We start from the raw sequence: 18894 nt of genomic DNA on the forward strand, positions 1-18894 counted from the left end.
GTAGCACGTGTATGTGTAGCACATGTATGTGTAGCACATGTATGTGTAGCACATGTATGTGTAGCACGTGTATGTGTAGCACATGTAAGTGTAGCACATGTATGTGTAGCACGTGTATGTGTAGCACGTGTATGTGTAGCACATGTATGTGTACCACATGTATGTGTAGCACGTGTCTGCTCGGGTTACATTTAGAGTGCGTCCACTTACATCAAGTCCCTTCTTGCTCGTCCTTCGTTTAAACGATGTCCGCTTTTTTCTCCTGGCAGAGTTCTTAAGTGAGCTCTAGGGTGAACGCGCGCGCACACACACACACACACAGACACACACACACACACGCAGACACAGAGTTCATTGGTTAGTTCACTGCCACCACGTCCCTTGTGATGGTAATTTAAAGTGCAATGAAGCATGTGATGTGACTGACAGGTTGTGTGTGTGTGTGTGTGTGTGTGACACAAACCCAGAGTTCCCTAAGACAGATCAGACATGTGTCAGCTCACATCACATCACAGCTAAAATCACACACACACGCACACACACACACACACACACACGCATTTCTGACACACGTCAAGTCTTTAAATTTAGATCTAACATTCGTTACTTATTACTGTTACAAAATGACAGTTATGTAACTTCATCAACCAGTACAGTGACTGGTGAGGTGTGTGTGTGTGTGTGTGTGTGCACCTGTGGTTTCCTGACTTTGATGATCCAGGAGGGGGGCACTATGACTCCAGCGTGGGCCCCCAGTGAGCACGGCTCCTCGATCTGGTGCAGCATGAAACACGTCACCTTGTTGTGGAACTGCAACCAAAACACTGTGTGTTGTTGTTTCTCCTTTTAATTCATCATAATGTAACCAAACACTGTACAATATACGGACATTGGTGGTTCAATATTATATAATGAGTCATTTAGCTAAATTAGACTGAATGTATGAATAATAATAACAACAAAGGCAGCAACTATGACAGTTAATTCAAAACCATATTTTTTTTATACTTTTAACTTCTACTCTTCACAATGTATTAATTAAATGAATTCATTCATTCACCAAACACCATTTGGAGAGTTGATTTGTTGGATCTGCAGTGATTGCGGAGCACAGATGATGAATTTCTTACCGCTTGTTTACACCAAGAACAGCTGATGGCGATTATTTCTTTACTGTGGAAGAACTTCTGCTGGAAGCTCTGCAGAAACCGACAGAACAACGACAAAGTCAGTCTGTATGAACAACGTTAATGATTGACTGTGTGTGTGTGTGTGTGTGTGTGTGTGTGTGCTTACCTTTCCACACTGTCTACATTTCCCCTCCTGTCTTCTTCTGTGAACCCAGTGATGTCTCAGTGCGTTCTGCTGTCAGAGGGAGAAGCGCTTTTCATGATCCGGTTTCTCTCGTCCCTCAAAGTGTAAACGGGATTCTTCTCTCACAGGTATTAAGTCTCGCACACACACACACACACACACACACACACTTACATCACGCATGCAGCGGGATCCTCCCTCTCTGTAGGTTGGCTTACATCGGAAGTTAATCTAGAAAGAGACACAGAGACGAAAACAAACACAAACGGCCAAATCATTTTGTTTTATTTAAAAAAAAACATGTGAATATTCAACAGCTGGAAACGTTTAGATTAGACAAAGGATTAAATCACATTAGCTCTGGATTCGGGTTACACTACTATCACATATATTTATATGGTTTAGATTAAAGAAATGGTACAAAAACAATACCACAACATCAATTTTACTACAAATGTGAAAACGAGATAAAACTTTAAGATGGCTTTGCAGACAGAAGGTTCTTCCTGTTGTTGGAATAGAAATCATTTGTATATAAAACATGGAAATAAATGAGAAGATCTGCAGGGGACGTGTTATGAATGAAATGAGCTCTGATGTTAAGGTCACTTTAAGGTGTGTGTGTGTGTCGTACCTTTTCGAGTTGCTCGATGCACCCAGAGTGAACAACGATCTTACAGGCGGCACATTTCCTCCGGGGGGCCGACTTCTTAAAGGAGGAAATAAGACACAACAGCACCGAGGGCGGTTAGACACACAACAACAAACGCACAACCGACACACGCGCAACAACCCACACGGAGAGATGTGTTCGAGGTGCCCAGACACGTCGCTCCTCTCGGCATCCAGCTTCAAATGGTCCATTACACCTCTGCACCTGTGATGACTCACGACGTGATGATGCAATGCGTCTTCTAAGGCTACCGAGGAACTACAAGACCAAAGAACACTTTATTTCAGATGCTCAATGTCTGTCTGAATGTTCTCACAGTGCCAAAGTCCCGCCACAAAAACCCTCTTTCCACCCCGAGCACGTCGCGATAAGGAAGCGAGATGTTCTTCTTCTTCTTCTTCTTCGAGATGCTCGGGCCGTCGTCGTGGGAACGGCGCGTCTCGGCACGAGGACATTGCAAAGGCGTCAAATAGAGGAAGTTGACGGGAATCTGCTCGAACTTATTTTGAGGGTTTACGTAATCCTGCAATCTTTGTTTCAAAATAGTTTGCCAGCAGACGGGCTGATAAGAACGAAATGAACGCCTCTGCGGTGAAACCCAAAGCCTCCGCAGCGGCCTGCAGACGCCCACGTCTTCCTCCATCAACGCGCCAGCCACGACTTGTCAGAGCAATCTCTCCGGTCGAGGTCACGTCGTCCTTCCCGACCGGCTGGAAGCGTGCGTCGCTGGTGGAATATTTATCTAATTAAACATATGACAGGAAGAGATTAGGATGAGCGTGTTTTCCTCCTCTCGCTGCACTGGAATCACACCGACGTGTTGATACCTTTTTACAGCTCCGCAATCACACCTGCTTTTGTTCTTGTTGGTGGTGCGACGAGCCTCTCAATACCTGCAATTTAACGCCGCTCTTCTGTGGATTTGGCTAATGTCACTACTCTACACCTGTCAATCAAAAGGTAGCCCCGCCCTAAAGCATACGCTGCTTCATAAGCAGCGTATGTAACATATCATTCACTAAATGAATCGTGCGGTGTTGAAGAAGACTTGAAACTACGGGTTGAGACCATGAGCTCATGTTTATGGACACACACAGGGGGGGGGGGGGTCAGTTTGTGCGCGACTCACTGCGGCCTTCAGCAGGCAGCTGTCCTCTCCCAGGTAACAGAGGTCTCCTGAGCAGCTCGTCTCCATCCACAGGTGGTCCCCGTTCAGCGCGTTCTCCTGCGCGAGGGACAGAGTGGGAGTCATGATATAATAACTCGCATTATGCGCCGCTCGCCCCCGCATCAAACCGCAGCCGAGCGGCGGTGAGAGCGGTCAACGAGGGCGTCGAGCACATAATTGCCGGTGCCGAGGAGGCGGCGTGGTTTCCCCCGGCGCGCGTTGATTCAAGGCGCCGATTGAAACACAACACGGGAGCTGCTGATTCATGTGCGAACACGCAGCCTCTGCGCATATAAACATGCGAGTAAAGCATGCGCGTGTTTTTTTGGATGGTGCCTGAAATTCAAAATATGCACCGAGTGAGGTGGTATTTCCTCCGCTTTAGAAGCTAAAATTGTGTGTATATATATATATATGCAAAATAACAACTAAAAGATAATAATATTCTTCATGAAATGAATCTGTGGAAAGTAACACTTTCACTTTGATTTGTTGCCTTATAAGCGTCACGTCATCTCTCTCTGACCTCCCTCTCCCAGTGGCTACTTGTAAGCATTTCCTCCTCCGATACCTCAACCGCATCCGATTGGTCGGGGCCCTCCAAGAGGGAAGCATGAAGCGTACGTCTGAGTGTGCATTAATGAGTGATGAGGGGCAACGATTATGTGTCTGTGTGTGTGTGTGTGTCGTGCGGAGAGCTAAAGGCCAGCGGTGACGTGGTGGAAGTGTCCCTGCAGACGCAGCCGGAGGGGAATCTCCGTCTACTTACACCTCCCCGTTAATAATGCAGCAGTAAGTGCTCCAAGTGACAGAAGCCGCTGCAGTGATGCTGTCAATCACTTTGAAAAAGAAGCCTTTAGTTGTAGCTCGGAAACCAGTCATGAAGATACTTTTTTGTATGTGTTTCTAGCATGTTGTTGTTGTTGTTGGGGTTAAGAGTTGAGGATTATTTTATCATCACACGAGTTGCTCGAAGTTTCGAATAAAGTCTCCTATTTTAGATTTGAAAGGAATTGAAAGTGCTTTGCTGCACTTTTCGACTGGTTATTTATTTCATCACTTGCTTTTCTTTGGCGTTTCCTCAATGCAAAATAAATATATCGCTCCCTTATAACAATATTTTCCGGTGACGATCAAGGACCCCGAATAAAAAAGGCTGCTTTTCCCTCTCAGAGGGTTCGTCCGGCTGTTGAATCGGCTCCGAACGTCCTTCAGTGACTCAGCCAGACCGGGACGGGGACAACTGTCCAGCCTCTGAACACTGATGCATATGCATGAGGCGCATTACGCAATGTGCAGCATCTGAAAACCAGGAGACTAAGACACAAATCCCACTCGGGCATTCGGGGGGATTTAAGTCTGACCGTCCAGTCCATGCAGGTCCGCAGCTCCTTGTTGGGCCCGTTGGACGGCGGCGGCGCCGGCGAGGCCTGAGGCGGGCCGAGGTGCTGGAGGCCTGAGCGGGAGATGGCTTTCCTGCAAGACAACAACGACACGCGTTACCGGCCAATCAAAGCGACAGATGCGAGAGGTCCCACCGCGTCCGACCGGGAGGGAGACGGGCTTCGGGTGCGTCCGTTACGAGGCCACGTTGGAGCGGACGGAGCTGCCGGTGTCGGGTGGAGGAGACGTGGGAACAGCTCGGGGGAGAGACTGCCAGCGGCACTTTGGGGTGACGGAGACAGATCTGTTGTGTCGGAGGATGAGTCAGCGGCGTCTCTTACTCTCCACCCGCCGCAAACCTCCTCGTCCCACGGGGGGGACATTTAATCCTCGTAAAAGTATGCGTGCGGTTGTTTAGTTGTGTTACTTCCACATGAATGTACATTTTAAGATCGTTTATACACTTGTATTACGATAATTCTCTGTCTTTTCGTGCAGGAGTTGAAATCCAACTGATTTATTTTGCATTTAAGTTCATTTGAAATAATTAGACAGCTCAAATTCTAAGAAAAACCTTAGAAAGCTTTTGTTTCCCCCCAAGAATCTGTACAAATGTCCATATAATTGCAGATCTGAAAGTTTAATAGTAAACAGGTAATTGTGTGTGTCTGTGTGTGTGTGTGTCTGTCAGTGGAAAAGGGTGCACAGGAGCATGTGACCTCCCTGTTGAAAGTTTCAGTGGCCGCTTGACTAAAATTATCCATCAGGACAAAGAAGAGTCCACTTACACACACTGTAACCTGATGACACCCCCGACACAGACACACACACACACACACACACACACACACACATCGGTGAACCCACCCTCACGACTCCTGGGATAAAAATAGTATTGCGTGGGCGACGTAGGCGAAAATACAAGGACGTATGGTGACTGGACATAAGCCGAGTACAACAAGCACCACACACACACACATACACTTCATGTATCAATTCATTGTGATCAATGAATATTCGGGAGCGGGTGTTAAGAGAAGGAGTCAGACGGGTTCATTTTGGACCTCCTGCACATTTTTATTCCACACATTTAATTAATATTCAACTGCAAACAGGTTTATTATGAACTGATTATGATTGAATGAAAAGCCTGTGTGTGTGTGTGTGTGTGTGTGTGTGTGTGCGCGCTTTGTTGCCAACAAAAACAGCGTCAGCATCGACGTACTCGTCACACAACAAGGTAAATGTGAACACACACACACACACACACACTGATGCAGTAGTCAGAGGGCAACACTATATTTGAGTGAGTCCTAATCTACTAAAAGCAGACAGGATCACCGGCATTAAGGCTCAAATCTAAAACACAACAAAAGAAATCTGCCGTGTTTCTGTGTTCTGCCAAATAACAGGCTCACATACACACACACACACACACACACTGAGTGCTAGTAGATCACAAAGAAATGATGCAGCATCGATTAAATGTCATTTAAAATGAAAATACTAAAGAGGAAAGTTCCATCCCAGCACTTCCTCCACTAGGGATGGACGCGGTTTCTTTTTCTCCTCATGGCCTGCACTCTGAGTTTTAGAAGCCGACACAAACGTGTCACGCAGCGCGCGGTTTCTGCTCTGCGTTGCTATTCAGCTCCTTTAAGGTTGCATCAAGATGATCCCGTACGACCAGCTGGTGACGTGCTGAGTGGAGGCTGCTGGGACACTTTGACTCTCTGTGTGCTGAAGAGAGTATCACATATTCCCTCACTCATCACATGACTGTCTGTGGAACTAATCCTCCTCCTCCTCCTCCTCCTCCTCCTCCTCCGGCAGAGGTGGGTTGTCTGCGTTGCCATGGCGACGGCACAGCGGGAGCTCGTCCAGTCACTACGTGTGTGAGCAGAAAAACTGTAAATGCAGATACTTCGCCAGGAAGTTGCCGCGTGTGGGATGACTGTGTGTACGCACACACACACACACACACACACACCATTTTCATCCCACAGCCTACACACAGAGGATGATGTAATCTGTGTAATTCCTCAACTGCTTTCTATATGCGGCTCCTCGGTTACCATGGCGGCAGAGGTCAACCGCTGCGAGAGGCTGGATCCGGTTTGGGCTTCTGGTGATGAGTTAACGAGCTGTTACCGCAGGGGGGGGGGGGGGGGGGGGGGGGGGGGGAAGTGGGGGGGGCACACAGCCGCCCGCAACACTGCTTGTGATTAATGGCAAAGTAAGAACAAAAGTAAAAGCCGCACAAAAGAAACAGGCAGCTGCAAGTGGGAGGAATCCGATGTAACATCTTGCAGAGGATGCTGTGATTGTGCGCGTGGGAAGACGTCGCTCGACAAAAGAGACACAACTGCACCGTGTGGGGGTCGCGTTCCTCCGCGCGGGACAAGTGCTGGTTCTTGAGTTTCGCAGATTCTTTTCACAACAACAGAAGTTACACTGCGCGATTTCTTCTGCTTTCGTAACACATTGTTTGTTCCTTGTTTGGTTAAAAGCACTGAGGGGGGAGGTGAGGGGGGGGGTGAGGGCAGGTCGGGGGGGGGGGGGGGGTTTAGTTTCTCCATCCAACTTTGTGCCAACACGCCTCTAAATGTGAGTCTTTGTCGCTCGCATCGCTCACCTGCAGCAGAGCAGCCGATGGAACCAACGCGCCTGTTTGCCCCTCCGTCCTCGTCCAACTGGTTCCATCCCTGTGTCTAACGTCCTCGTCTCCGGGAACCGGACCCCCCCCCCCCCCCCCCCCCCCTGTCCCCGTCCCTGTCCCCGTCCCGGTCTGTCCCCGTCCCCCGCAGCCAGCGGCCGGCTGCCTTCAGACTGGCAGCACCAGTCGAGGAGTCACGCCGATCAACATGACGGGCAGCCGGACACCTGACACACGACATCCGAGCTGTGTGTGTGTGTGTGTGTGTGTGTTATACATCAGAATGGAGGAGGAGGAGGTGAGATCAAGTTCACCGTACAGATGAAGGTCCCAGCGCGTCAGAATAAAAGGGTGAGATACACAGATGGACGTCACCATCTGGGCACAATTAAAAATATCAACATCCACTAAAGGGACTATTTACAGAGGAAGTGTCTGTTTTGGGCATTTTCACCTCACTAAAAATCACCGTAGTGTCATAACGGGTTTTATACCGATATTCTGTGGCTTCCCGCACAGGTGAATGGCTTCTATTTCTGGGACATTACGCAAGAGAAAACCTGGCAAAGGCCACCCGAGAAACGCGTTCGGACACACGAGCGCATGAGGTCATGCTTCCTCGTGCAGACACACACACATTAATCAAGGTTGTTTTTTTTTCAGGAGGGGCATTTGGCTGAATGCTGGACAGAGATGATACGGGGATTTAAAGGACAGGAAGAGTTTTTGTTTTTAGGCTTTTACCCTGATGGAGGATTTAATGCTTGATAGTTTAGGGGGGGAAAAAAAAACATTCCAGAGGATTTAAATGTCTCCTCCTCGTGCTGACGATATTAATAGATGTTCACCAAGGATAAAAAAAGAGTTTCCACAAATGTGCCCCTTGTCTCCAAAAACTTGTGGGGTCCTGAAGTTAAAGTTATGATGATAATCCACAAAGCGTTTCAGAGGAAGGTGGCTCCAGACGAGGAGTAGATCCACTGCGTGATGACTCATCGATGGAGGAACACGCTTCACACTCACTGGACCTCCTCCTTTCATCCTCAAGGCTCAGCTTTTGATCTTTCTATCTCGACCTCCTCTCTTCTCTCTCTCCTCTCTGGCTCGATTCGGGTCAGTGTGAAAGGCTTGTTCGTTGCCTGTGTGTGTGTGTGTGTCCTCTCGGGGCCTCGGCTAATGGGGTGTGATGGATGGAGGTGGATCACCACGTGAAATCACTGCGAACCTCGCGCGGCCTTTTAGGGAGACGGGATCCAGGAGCGTCTCACGAGGGCCGGCGCTTTCCAAATAACAGGAAACACAGTCGCACAACCGTCACGCACTTTTTGTACAAATCCATATGCATTGTTGAAAGCATCCTGTCTCTGGTCTACAGAGCTGTGTGTTCAGAGCGGCAATAACACGGGGCAACTTCACACGGAAAGGATCCCAGAAGTTCATGGGAGGTTACTCTGTGTTTTCAAATGAACTCGACTCTTCTTATCTTCTCTTCTTAGTGGTAATAATTCAACGTGTTTTGATGGACGTTTGAACCCATAATGGTTCAGTTATTTCTAAAGATCTAGAGATACCTGGTTTTCACTTGGTATCAAAAATGTGTGCTGGTGTTTTTTAGAGAATCAGAAAGGGCAGAAACCGTGTGTAAATATTACTGTTCAGCGTGTGTGTCTTCTGGGCTCGGTTCCCAAATCACACAAAAGCACACGACAACGTGACTGCACACAATAGCAGGAAGAAGACACACACACACACACTCACTACGGCGAGCCTCCTCTTCTTCTTCTGTGGTCGTTTGTTAGTCAATCTGCACAAAAACTATTTTCTTATCTGGACACACACTCCAAATAATCGCACAAACATTTCCCCCCGTCCCCCTCGCCGGCCGCCGCATTCATGTGTGTGTGTGTGTGTGTGTGTGTGTGTGCGCAGGGTGTGGTCGTCATGGCAACCCCACTCAGACTTCCTTCCCAGTTTTATCTGAGCACGCAGCATTCCCCTCCGTGTCTGTCCGTCTTCCTCCCCGTCGGCCCGACAACCACCACCCAGAACCCCCCCCGACACACCGACCCCCCCACAAAGGACCGTCAGCACGCCGCTGCCCAACGCATCGGCCGCTCTGCGTTCACGAAGTCTGATGTTTAATTACGGTCCACCTCTCTGACAGCGAGTGGGTGTGTGAGAGCAGCTGCACCATCAACTCTTGTTAGATCACAGACACGCACACACACACACACACACACAGACACACACACACACACACGCAGTCATGCGCACAGAGAAGAGCGACCAGTTTCCAGGAGGAGCAGAGGTTGAAGTCAGATGTCAGTAGATCTGGGAGTTTAACAGTAGAAAAGTGCTTTGTGGAGCAAACACAACCTCCACGAGTTCATGGAGAGTCGATAATAAACTTCACGTGTGTGACGTGGTGAATTCATCTGATTCAGCTCTTAATATAAATGATGTATGTAAAACATTACCTTCACATGCCCGTTGTGTGTGCGTTGGATACAGGAAGCCTGCCTCTTTCCCTCTGCCCTTCCTCCCTCTATTTATAATCTCTCAGCATAAAGAGTGTATTTTGTTTTTTGGATGCAGCTTATTGGCGTCGCGGTTTCCGGCTCGTTCTCTGAGACGTGATCCGCATCGGCACACACAACGCGTCCGCTCCGCGGGGGACAAAAGACAAGGACAACATGTGTCTCTGAGGGACACTGGACCCGCTGAGCGCCTGTGTGTGTGTGTGTTGGTTCTCCATTGGCCCACATTGCTTCTCCTCGCAGGCTGGATGAGGAGAGAGAGAGAGGAATGAGAGGAAGGAGCGAGAGAGCATCTGTAGGCGGTCTTGGCTTTGCCCAAAGGTCTTGGCTTCTCTCTTCCTCCTCCTCCTCCTCCTCCTCATCTCTCCATCACACGTTCTGTCTCTTTCCCCTTCATAACTTCATCCATCGTCCTCTCTGCACACATCTTCATCGCTCCATCCACTTACTGTTTGCTTTTTGCACTTTATGTTCTTCAGAATCAGTTAAATTGGTTCAGTCGAAATGAAGCAGCAGCTCCAATAAAAACAAAAGCTGTCCACAAACGCAAGGAAACAGAGGTCCCTGAAGGCATCACAAGCTCTGGCTGCATTATTACATCTATATGAACAGTGTTGAATGTCTACATTCACACCTTTTGCCTTGTTATATCTTATGTTTTCTATATGGTCGGTTTCTTGGGATCTGGTCAAAGTCAGATTGGGTTTTACAGATTGTTTTGGTTACAACCGCTGAATAGTATGGAGGCAACGCTGCTGCTTTAAACCAGTCTTCATCTCTCTCTCTCTTTCTCCTTCTCTCTCCTCTTTGTCCAGCAGAGTCAGCAGAGCATCTTTTCCATAACTCCCACTCAGAAAGCCCACTCTGTTTCTATAAGCAGAAGAAAGAGGACGGGAGCAGCAGCAGTGCTTATTGTCTGTGAACTATGAACAGTCATAGTGGTGCAGTGTCGAGTCAACAGAAACACACACACAGGTCTGCAAAGAGAAGGAGAGCAAAGGCAGCAGGGGAATGTGAACGGCAAAGACAGGTGATAAAGCTTCATGAACCTTCACGCCCCAAAGAAGAACCACAGACGTATTGCAACCGCTCGTCCTCCCCAGAGGCCCGAGGCGCCGAAACCAATTCAGCCGACGATGCGCCGCGTGGTGCACCGATGAGGCCCATGATGCACCGATGAGGCCCATGATGCACCGATGAGGCCCATGATGCACCGATGAGGCCCATGATGCGCTGATGAGGCCCATGATGCACCGATGAGGCCCATGATGCGCCGATGAGGCCCATGATGCACCGATGAGGCCCATGATGCCCCAATGAGGCCCATGATGCACCGATGAGGCCCATGATGCGCCGATGAGGCCCATGATGCACCGATGAGGCCCATGATGCCCCAATGAGGCCCATGGTGCACCGATGAGGCCCATGATGCGCCGATGAGGCCCATGATGCACCGATGAGGCCCATGATGCGCCGATGAGGCCCATGATGCACCGATGAGGCCCATGATGCGCTGATGAGGCCCATGAGGCCCATGATGCACCGATGAGGCCCATGATGCACCGATGAGGCCCATGATGCACCGATGAGGCCCATGATGCACCGATGAGGCCCATGATGCGCTGATGAGGCCCATGATGCACCGATGAGGCCCATGATGCGCTGATGAGGCCCATGATGCGCTGATGAGGCCCATGATGCACCGATGAGGCCCATGATGCGCTGATGAGGCCCATGATGCGCTGATGAGGCCCATGATGCGCTGATGAGGCCCATGATGCGCTGATGAGGCCCATGATGCACCGATGAGGCCCATGATGCACCGATGAGGCCCATGATGCGCTGATGAGGCCCATGATGCACCGATGAGGCCCATGATGCGCCGATGAGGCCCATGATGCACCGACGAGGCCCATGATGCGCTGATGAGGCCCATGATGCACCGATGAGGCCCATGATGCACCGATGAGGCCCATGATGCACCGATGAGGCCCATGATGCACCGATGAGGCCCATGATGCACTGATGAGGCCCATGATGCACCGCGTGGTGCACTGACAATATCTGCGTGGCACGTGTTCTCCCATCGGCTGATACGGGCCGCTCTCGCTCACACCGACATAATCACACAGCCCGTCAGTGTGTGTGTGTGTGTGTGTGGGGGGGGGGGTGGGGGGCATGGGATTCGTGCTGTGCATCCCCCTCTGACCTTTGCTCCTCAGAATACACGCACACAGATGAGAGCGTGAAAAAGACGGGAAAAGGAAAAACGGACAGACGGTCGGACCGAGAGCAAGGAGACAAAATGGAGTAGCGACAAAAAAAGTGCAATTAATTATTTAATAATGACTCTCATCAAACCGGAGCAGATAGTGCACGCATCCATCCACACACACACACACAGAACCAGATCGAGATAAAGATGCTGTCTCACTAATTATAGCGTGTCTCTGCAGCTGAGGTCTGCTAGGTCGTGTGTGTGTGTGTGTGTGTGTGTGTGTTTAACAAGTCCAAAACCAGCCTTGTGTGTGTGTCTGTTGGATAAAATACTGCATGTCAAAAACCAGCAGAGGTTAATTGCAGAGAAAAAAGTGTTTAAGTATAGAGCTTCATTATAATGTGTGTGTGTGTGTGTGTGTGTGTGTGTGTGTGTGTGAGCTGAGTGGGGACTCATCTTTCGGAGAGCAGAGAGATGATCAGTAATCCTACCTGCGTTGGAAACACAAAGACACACTTCCAAAAAGCTGCACATACGTGGTCACAATCACGCTAATGTACATGTATGTGCACATTAACTGATGTCAGCAGTCTCTCTCTCTCTCGGATAATACCCGACAATAAAACGATGGGAATAAACATCTAAAAATAAAAAGCCCTTTTGTCCTTTTGCATGAGAATCCATCTGGCAATAAGAACACAAACGACACACCAGAGGTTCAACGTGTTCGACCAATGCAACGTGTAAAAGCTCGTCTTTGAAGCAGCACTTTTCCCCTTTACGTCACGATTCATACATCACAAAAACTAAAGCCCTGTGATTGTGCGTCACACGGGTTGTGTGTAGAACGCGCGCAGCCGAGCTCCGATTGCACAGTCGCACAAAACAAGACGCCAGCGTGTGCTAATCATCAATCAGGAGGCTGAACAGAACAGTGGGACGGTGTATATGCAACACGTCTCTGCGTTGTGTCCGTCTTCCCTGGTCTGAGGAATGTAAACACACACACACACACACACAGACACACACACAGTGTGTAAAGCAGAGGAACGGAGTGGGCTTGTTCTCTGTCTCTCTGAAGGCAGCTACCGGCCTCACGGGAGGAACCTCCTTGCACAACTGTGCGAGTGTGTGATGGAGAAGGAGAAGGAAGCCCTTGACTAATCTTGACCACGCTGCTCTTCAGGCTTCCTGTAACCCCGCGCTGCACGTCCACTTCTCTTTTCTCGTCTCCCTCTGTTCTTTCGTTCTTTCGTTTTCTTTCAAGTGCATCTCAAAGCAGGAAAAGCCTCTTCCAGGCAGCCAGGCGACTAATAAGGAGAGGCTCCTGACAGCCAATCCCCCATAATGCCTCAGCACACTACATTATGGGCAAAATAAACCCCAACACACACACACACACACACAGACTCACTCAAACACTCCAGAAAAGGCAAGGAAACAGGGAGAGAGGGGGGCAGAGATCTCACTTCTGCTCCTAAAACAGACATCGTGATCCCTGTTCTGAGCAGGAAACGATTGAAGTGCACGAGCGTGCACACACACACACACACACCGAAGGTGGGGAGGGATGTACCGACGCCTCGGCCTGGCTGCAATGTGTGGAGAGAGGAGAGAGGAGAGAGGAGAGAAGAGAGGAGAGAGGAGAGGAGAGAGGAGAGGAGAGAGGAGAGAGGAGAGGAGAGAGGAGAGTGGAGAGAGGAGGCAGAAGAGGGAGGAGGAAGAGCACGAGCACGCCTCGCCACGCTTTTACACCAACGTCCACGTAACCCGCTTCATTAGAACCAAACTATTCTGGTTGTAGGACATTTTTCAAAAAGCAAATGGTCGGAATATGTGTCGCTGGTTCTCTGGTCATCTGGTGCTTCACTGAAACACAGTGATGCAACGAAATGAACAGCACCACGGCACAAATATGCAGGCTCGTAGCAGCGCGTGGACGAGGGACGAGGGACGGAAAACTGTGTCACCGAGCCTTTGGTGCTCCGATCGGCCGCTTAAAAATGCATGAGTGTCTTTAAGCTGCCCGGACTCGCAGCCAAAAGCGCCCCCACTGAACGCCACACGGAGCGGGCCCCTGAACGCCACACTGAACGCCACACGGAGCGGGCCCCTGAACGCCACACGGCGCGGGCCACTGAACGCCACACGGCGCGGGCCACTGAACGCCACACGGAGCGAGCCACGGACGGAGAGCACGCGGGGGCACTCAGGTGGAAGCTCTCACTCCTCATTGGGGTTCATAGGTTCAAACCCCCTTCGGCCCTGGAAGGGAGGGGGCAGGTGAACACACGGCACCGACACATTCAGTTTGTTCTTCTCTCATTTAAGCAGCGGATTACCAAACTTATTACATCCTAAAATAGGGTCTGGTGTGGAAACATCGTTGGGATACGCAACGCAATGACTTTATAGGCAGCGTGGGATTACAGAGGGTTCATGATGTCTCCCATCGGCTGGATGTTGAATGAACCCCCCTCCCTCCCCCCCCCCCCTTCACCCCCCTCAGCTCTCTGTATTTTGGCCTAATTGAAGGCTGAAAAGAGAGGTTGGTATTGCGGCATCATGATGATGAAAGGCCTTTGATCACTGTCTGCCCTGCAGGTGGTTCACAGCGGCACCAACATGAGATACATTCTAATCTCTTCATGTCCCCCCCCCTCCGTCCATACTGCATATTGTCCCGTGTGCCTGAGAAGACATGAAACCCAGAGGACGTTAGCATGAGGAGTGATGAAATGGAGTTGTGTTGTTTGTAAGGCGCGCTGTAAATAGTGTGTGGGGGGGGGGGGTGTCCTGGGGGGCAGTTTGTTTATGCAGCAGAAATCCCCCCCCCCCCCCCCCCCCCCCCACTCCCACGATAAGATGGCTGTCAAAACAAAGCGTTTCTGTCTCTTTGTCGTTTTTCCCCTTTTGGGCAAACAGTGGCCCAGCGGTTTAGGGGCGGTTCTTCTGCCATGTGGACCCGGTGGTACTGGCTCATGTGTTCATAATGGGGGGGTTTTGTTGTGAACTATATGCACTTTTGTTACACAGTGTTTCACGTTGAAATGGAACACGGTGTTTAATGGGATGATATTCCTCTTATTAACACGATAGGATTCAAGTAGGAGAGATTATAGGACGAGTCATTTTACATCAAATATCAGGTCGACATATAGAATTATGTAAAAGCTTTGCCTTTTATTGCATTTAATGCTTATAAAAAAGTAATGTATTGCAGATTAATACATGTCATCACATTAATAAACACATAATAAGATAGACCGTGTTTCGGCCCGGCTTAGTGATCTGAATAGAGTGTCTGTTAAAAAGAACCCAATAGTTAACGCTTGGTTAATCAATCGCATTGATCGGTCATTTCTTATGCATTAATGTCGGATATTATTCTGCTCCAGCAGCTTCGATCTGCTCCCTGTTTATAAGCACACACGAGCGTATCTTAATGAGAAAATGCTCAGTAATGTGCAGCACAGACGTCTGGTGGCTCACTGGGGGCCCGTTAGAGGTCCTGGAGACGACTTCCCGCCCGGACAGTCGCAGGGGTCCGAAGAACCTGCCGGAATGACCCGCTGAACGCCCCGGACGCACAGGAAGAGTCACAGATAGTGTGTCTGAATGGAGCGGTGTCTGACAGTCTCACTGACAAACTGGTCACACACACACACACACACACACTCTAAGAATAGATGAAAAGGGGGGGCCGGAGGTCTGAGAGCGCACACAGGCAGTTTGACCAATGTCTGCCCCATAAGTTACACGTGCGCTACGCTGCCCTGAACACACCGTACCGCAAAAAGAACACACACACACGCACACACACACACATTAGCTTTGATGTCGAGCGCCGTCCTTCACATGGCCACATATGGTAATTCCATCCTTGGAACCGGTCACTTCAAAGCTATGTAAAACAACTGGGCTCAGACCCTTCCCCCCCTTGACCGCTTCCTCCGCGCCGGGACGCGCTCGCAGAATGTCCATGGCCTCCGTCCAACGGGGCCAAAGGTCAACGCGCCGCCACCGGCACGAGGGCGATGGCGTTCACCGACGGAGGGAGGAGGAGACTCGTTGGGCGCCAGGCTGCACTCATCCGGTCCAGCTCGTGTGGACGTTGTGGAGCAGAGCAGTGAGATGTTCTTCTTCTGTTCCCCCAGGATGCTTTTTGTATAAAATGTCCCTGTTCCAACCGGGACGGTTGCACATAAAAGGGGACATTAAAGGGGAAAAGTCCAACGGACCGCCGTTGCCAGGCAACCATCGGATAAATGCCGCGGATAAAAAACCACAACGGCTAAAGAGCACTCATTCAGCCCATCGAGAGGTTAAACCTGACCACGAAGCATCAGCACCGGAACATTAGACCTGCGTCGGCTCGGCGGTGGAAACTCTGAGTCATGTGACTTCAGGTCGAATGCACGTTCACAAGTTGGATGAACGAGGAAAGGTGCTCCGTACGGGAAGCCTGCAGCACGCACGACCCCCGACGCGTCTGTGACGCTGGGTTTTACTTCCTCAGAAAAACCACCAGAGGAAGAAAGACGGCTGCTTCTGCTTTGCAGCGCTCGGAGCTGAAAAGACATTTTATCTTAAAAATAAATATAAAAGTATAATAATAATCGAATAAATGACCGTTTGACAAATGGATTGTAATAGGATTATCACGTACCCTCCCTTCTTTTTTAATTGAATATACGCCCCCCCCCAAATGGCCATTTAGTTTTAATGATGTATGATACATTTTAATCTGATTGTGACGTTAACTGTTCCTTGTCTTTGAGTTGAATTGATATTTATCTATTGTCAATAATTGAAGGATCATATTTTTGAAGATAACATTGGATTAATGGATTAAGATGGGGGGGGGGTGTGAAAACTTAACTTTACATAAACACACTGATGCTTTGTTGGGCCACAGCTTCCCCAAATGAACCCATCAGATAGACAACAAGTTACAAATGATTGATTCGACCTCCAAAAGACGATCACTTTGATTGACATTCATTCACGTGGTCCCCGAAGTAAACAAAGCCCACATTGACACAGACAGAAAGTCAAAGGCCAAACATTCCTGACTGACATTTGACAACTAAAATGTGTGCGTGTGCGTGCGTGTGTGTGTGTGCGCGTGTGTGTGTGTGTGGTCTCTAGCCAGATTTCACCACCAACAGCAGCTGCCAGTCGCACCAGGGTGTCGGGCTGCAGCTGGCATTCACATACACGTGCACGCTCCTCTACACGCACGAAAGCACGCACGCACGCACGCAATGACCACAAATCGATACTGTTTCTGCTCCCACTGAACCGCCCCCTCTTAACATGCTCCAACACAACGGGGCCGCAACAACACGGTGACATGCGCGCGCACGCACGCACGCTCGAGCACGCACGCGCACTGTTGCATGTGCAGAATTGTTTTAATCATCACTGGCGGAAATGCTGAGTGAATTTAGCTTCAACCATCAGCGGATGTGAAACAACGAGCCTCTAATTTAATCCGTCCGCCTCTCTGTGTGTTTCATCGCGAGCTCTATTCGGCTCACATGTCGTCATCCTCCTCGTGAAGGTGAGACAAACTGATTTAAATTTTTAAAAAAGAAAAACCCGTATCCCAGTCCGACCAGCATCCCCGTCCCAGCGGCTCTCTCACCGGTACGACGTCTGCTTTCTGAACGCCAGTCCTCGGAGCTTCTCCTCCAGGCTCTCCTGCTCCATGTCGGGCAGGCTGCTGAACGTGTCGCCGAAGCCCACGCCGGCTTCCTCCGAGCCGGCCCCGGACTCCGTGTCCCCCCCGTCGGCTCCGAGGGAGGCCGGACGACCGCCGAAGCCCCCCGACAGCGGGCCGGCGCGAGCCTTCGCTCGGGGGTCCATGCCGGTCGGTCCTACGCTGTCACGGCCACGCTCTGGACCCCCCCTCCTCTCTACCGGCTGGTGAGAGGGGGGGACACCGGGGAGAATTGAGGTTGGTGTTGAAGAGGGAAAGGGGGGAGGGAGGGAGGCAGAGAGGAAAGAACGACGCCGTTAACGTTGTCGAGCGGTTTGACCGTTGTGACTCCGGACGGTTGGCCGCGTTTATGCCCCCAAAAACCGACTGGACGCGGGCTACGTCAAGCTAGCGACGTTAGCCCGGAAGTGCAGCTTCTTGTCCTTCAGAGTAAAAGACCTCCCAAGATCTCTTCATTGAACCGCCGAAGGACTGTTTCAGAACCGGTGGAACAAAAGACTAAATAATATAGACTACTGTACTGGTTAAGAAGGTTATTTCGGAAAAATAGGATTTGACATAAGTTAATATGTTACTTATATTACCTTCATAATGCCAGCATATTTTTGAGTGAGGGCTTTAATGGTAGGAAAGGAATCACTTTGTTGTAGAACCTCACATGCAGATACCTTTCAGGCTTACATTTTATTATTTATTACATGACGTCATTTTAAAAGATCTCAATCTTTTTGACCACCAGCTGACACCATGAATATTTTTTTTTTATTAGAAACGATTTTCCATGAGGTCAAAACTGAATTTCGTGTTTAGAAACACAACATGCGGTATAAATTGGAAACTGGTTGAGACAGTTTTGTGGCTGAACAAATCAACTGGCACAATTATAGTTCAGTGATTGTACTGTCTTTCTGACTTACAGGACATAATCATGGTCAAAAAACATACTTATGTCAATGAAAAAAAAGTCCAATAATATTATAATATTAATATAAAAATCCAAATATATTTCTAATAAAAATTTCATAGAAAAAAACTAAATATATAACGTTGAAAAATGTTTGGTCAGAGATTGTCATGAAAAGGAATCCAAAATATTTGGTCAAAAAATTTCAAGAAATATTAGGTCGGAAAATGTCATGGGAAAAAAATCCAGAAATATTATGTCAAAAAATATAATAGAACAAATGTCAAACAGTACTATGTCAAAAAATGGGAAAACA

The 18894-nt window shown here is 49.3% G+C and overlaps 1 protein-coding gene across 6 annotated transcripts in view; it reads right to left on the reverse strand.

Annotated features, from left to right (window-relative positions):
- Positions 1–18047, reverse strand: part of dgki (diacylglycerol kinase, iota) — a 32804-nt gene extending 14757 nt beyond the window's left edge. For 2 of the 6 annotated variants that reach the window (XM_037461973.2, XM_037461969.2), the window contains exons 1-9: positions 17600–18047; positions 4520–4631; positions 3117–3212; positions 1949–2023; positions 1489–1545; positions 1297–1362; positions 1131–1199; positions 694–810; positions 211–285 (exon numbers count right to left, since the gene is read on the reverse strand). In XM_037461973.2, coding sequence (XP_037317870.1) covers positions 211–285; positions 694–810; positions 1131–1199; positions 1297–1362; positions 1489–1545; positions 1949–2023; positions 3117–3212; positions 4520–4631; positions 17600–17820 — 888 coding nt within the window. In that variant the 5' untranslated portion in view covers positions 17821–18047. Of the gene's footprint in view, positions 1–210; positions 286–693; positions 811–1130; positions 1200–1296; positions 1366–1488; positions 1546–1948; positions 2024–3116; positions 3213–4519; positions 4632–17599 lie in introns of all 6 variants that reach the window. The other 4 variants (XM_037461972.2, XM_037461968.2, XM_037461971.2 and 1 more) reach the window with 3 other exon arrangements.
- Between the last annotated feature and the right edge of the window lie 847 nt (positions 18048–18894).

The sequence above is a fragment of the Pungitius pungitius genome, chromosome 2 (genome assembly GCF_949316345.1).
Source record: "Pungitius pungitius chromosome 2, fPunPun2.1, whole genome shotgun sequence".
NCBI classification, from domain to species: Eukaryota; Metazoa; Chordata; class Actinopteri; order Perciformes; family Gasterosteidae; genus Pungitius; species Pungitius pungitius.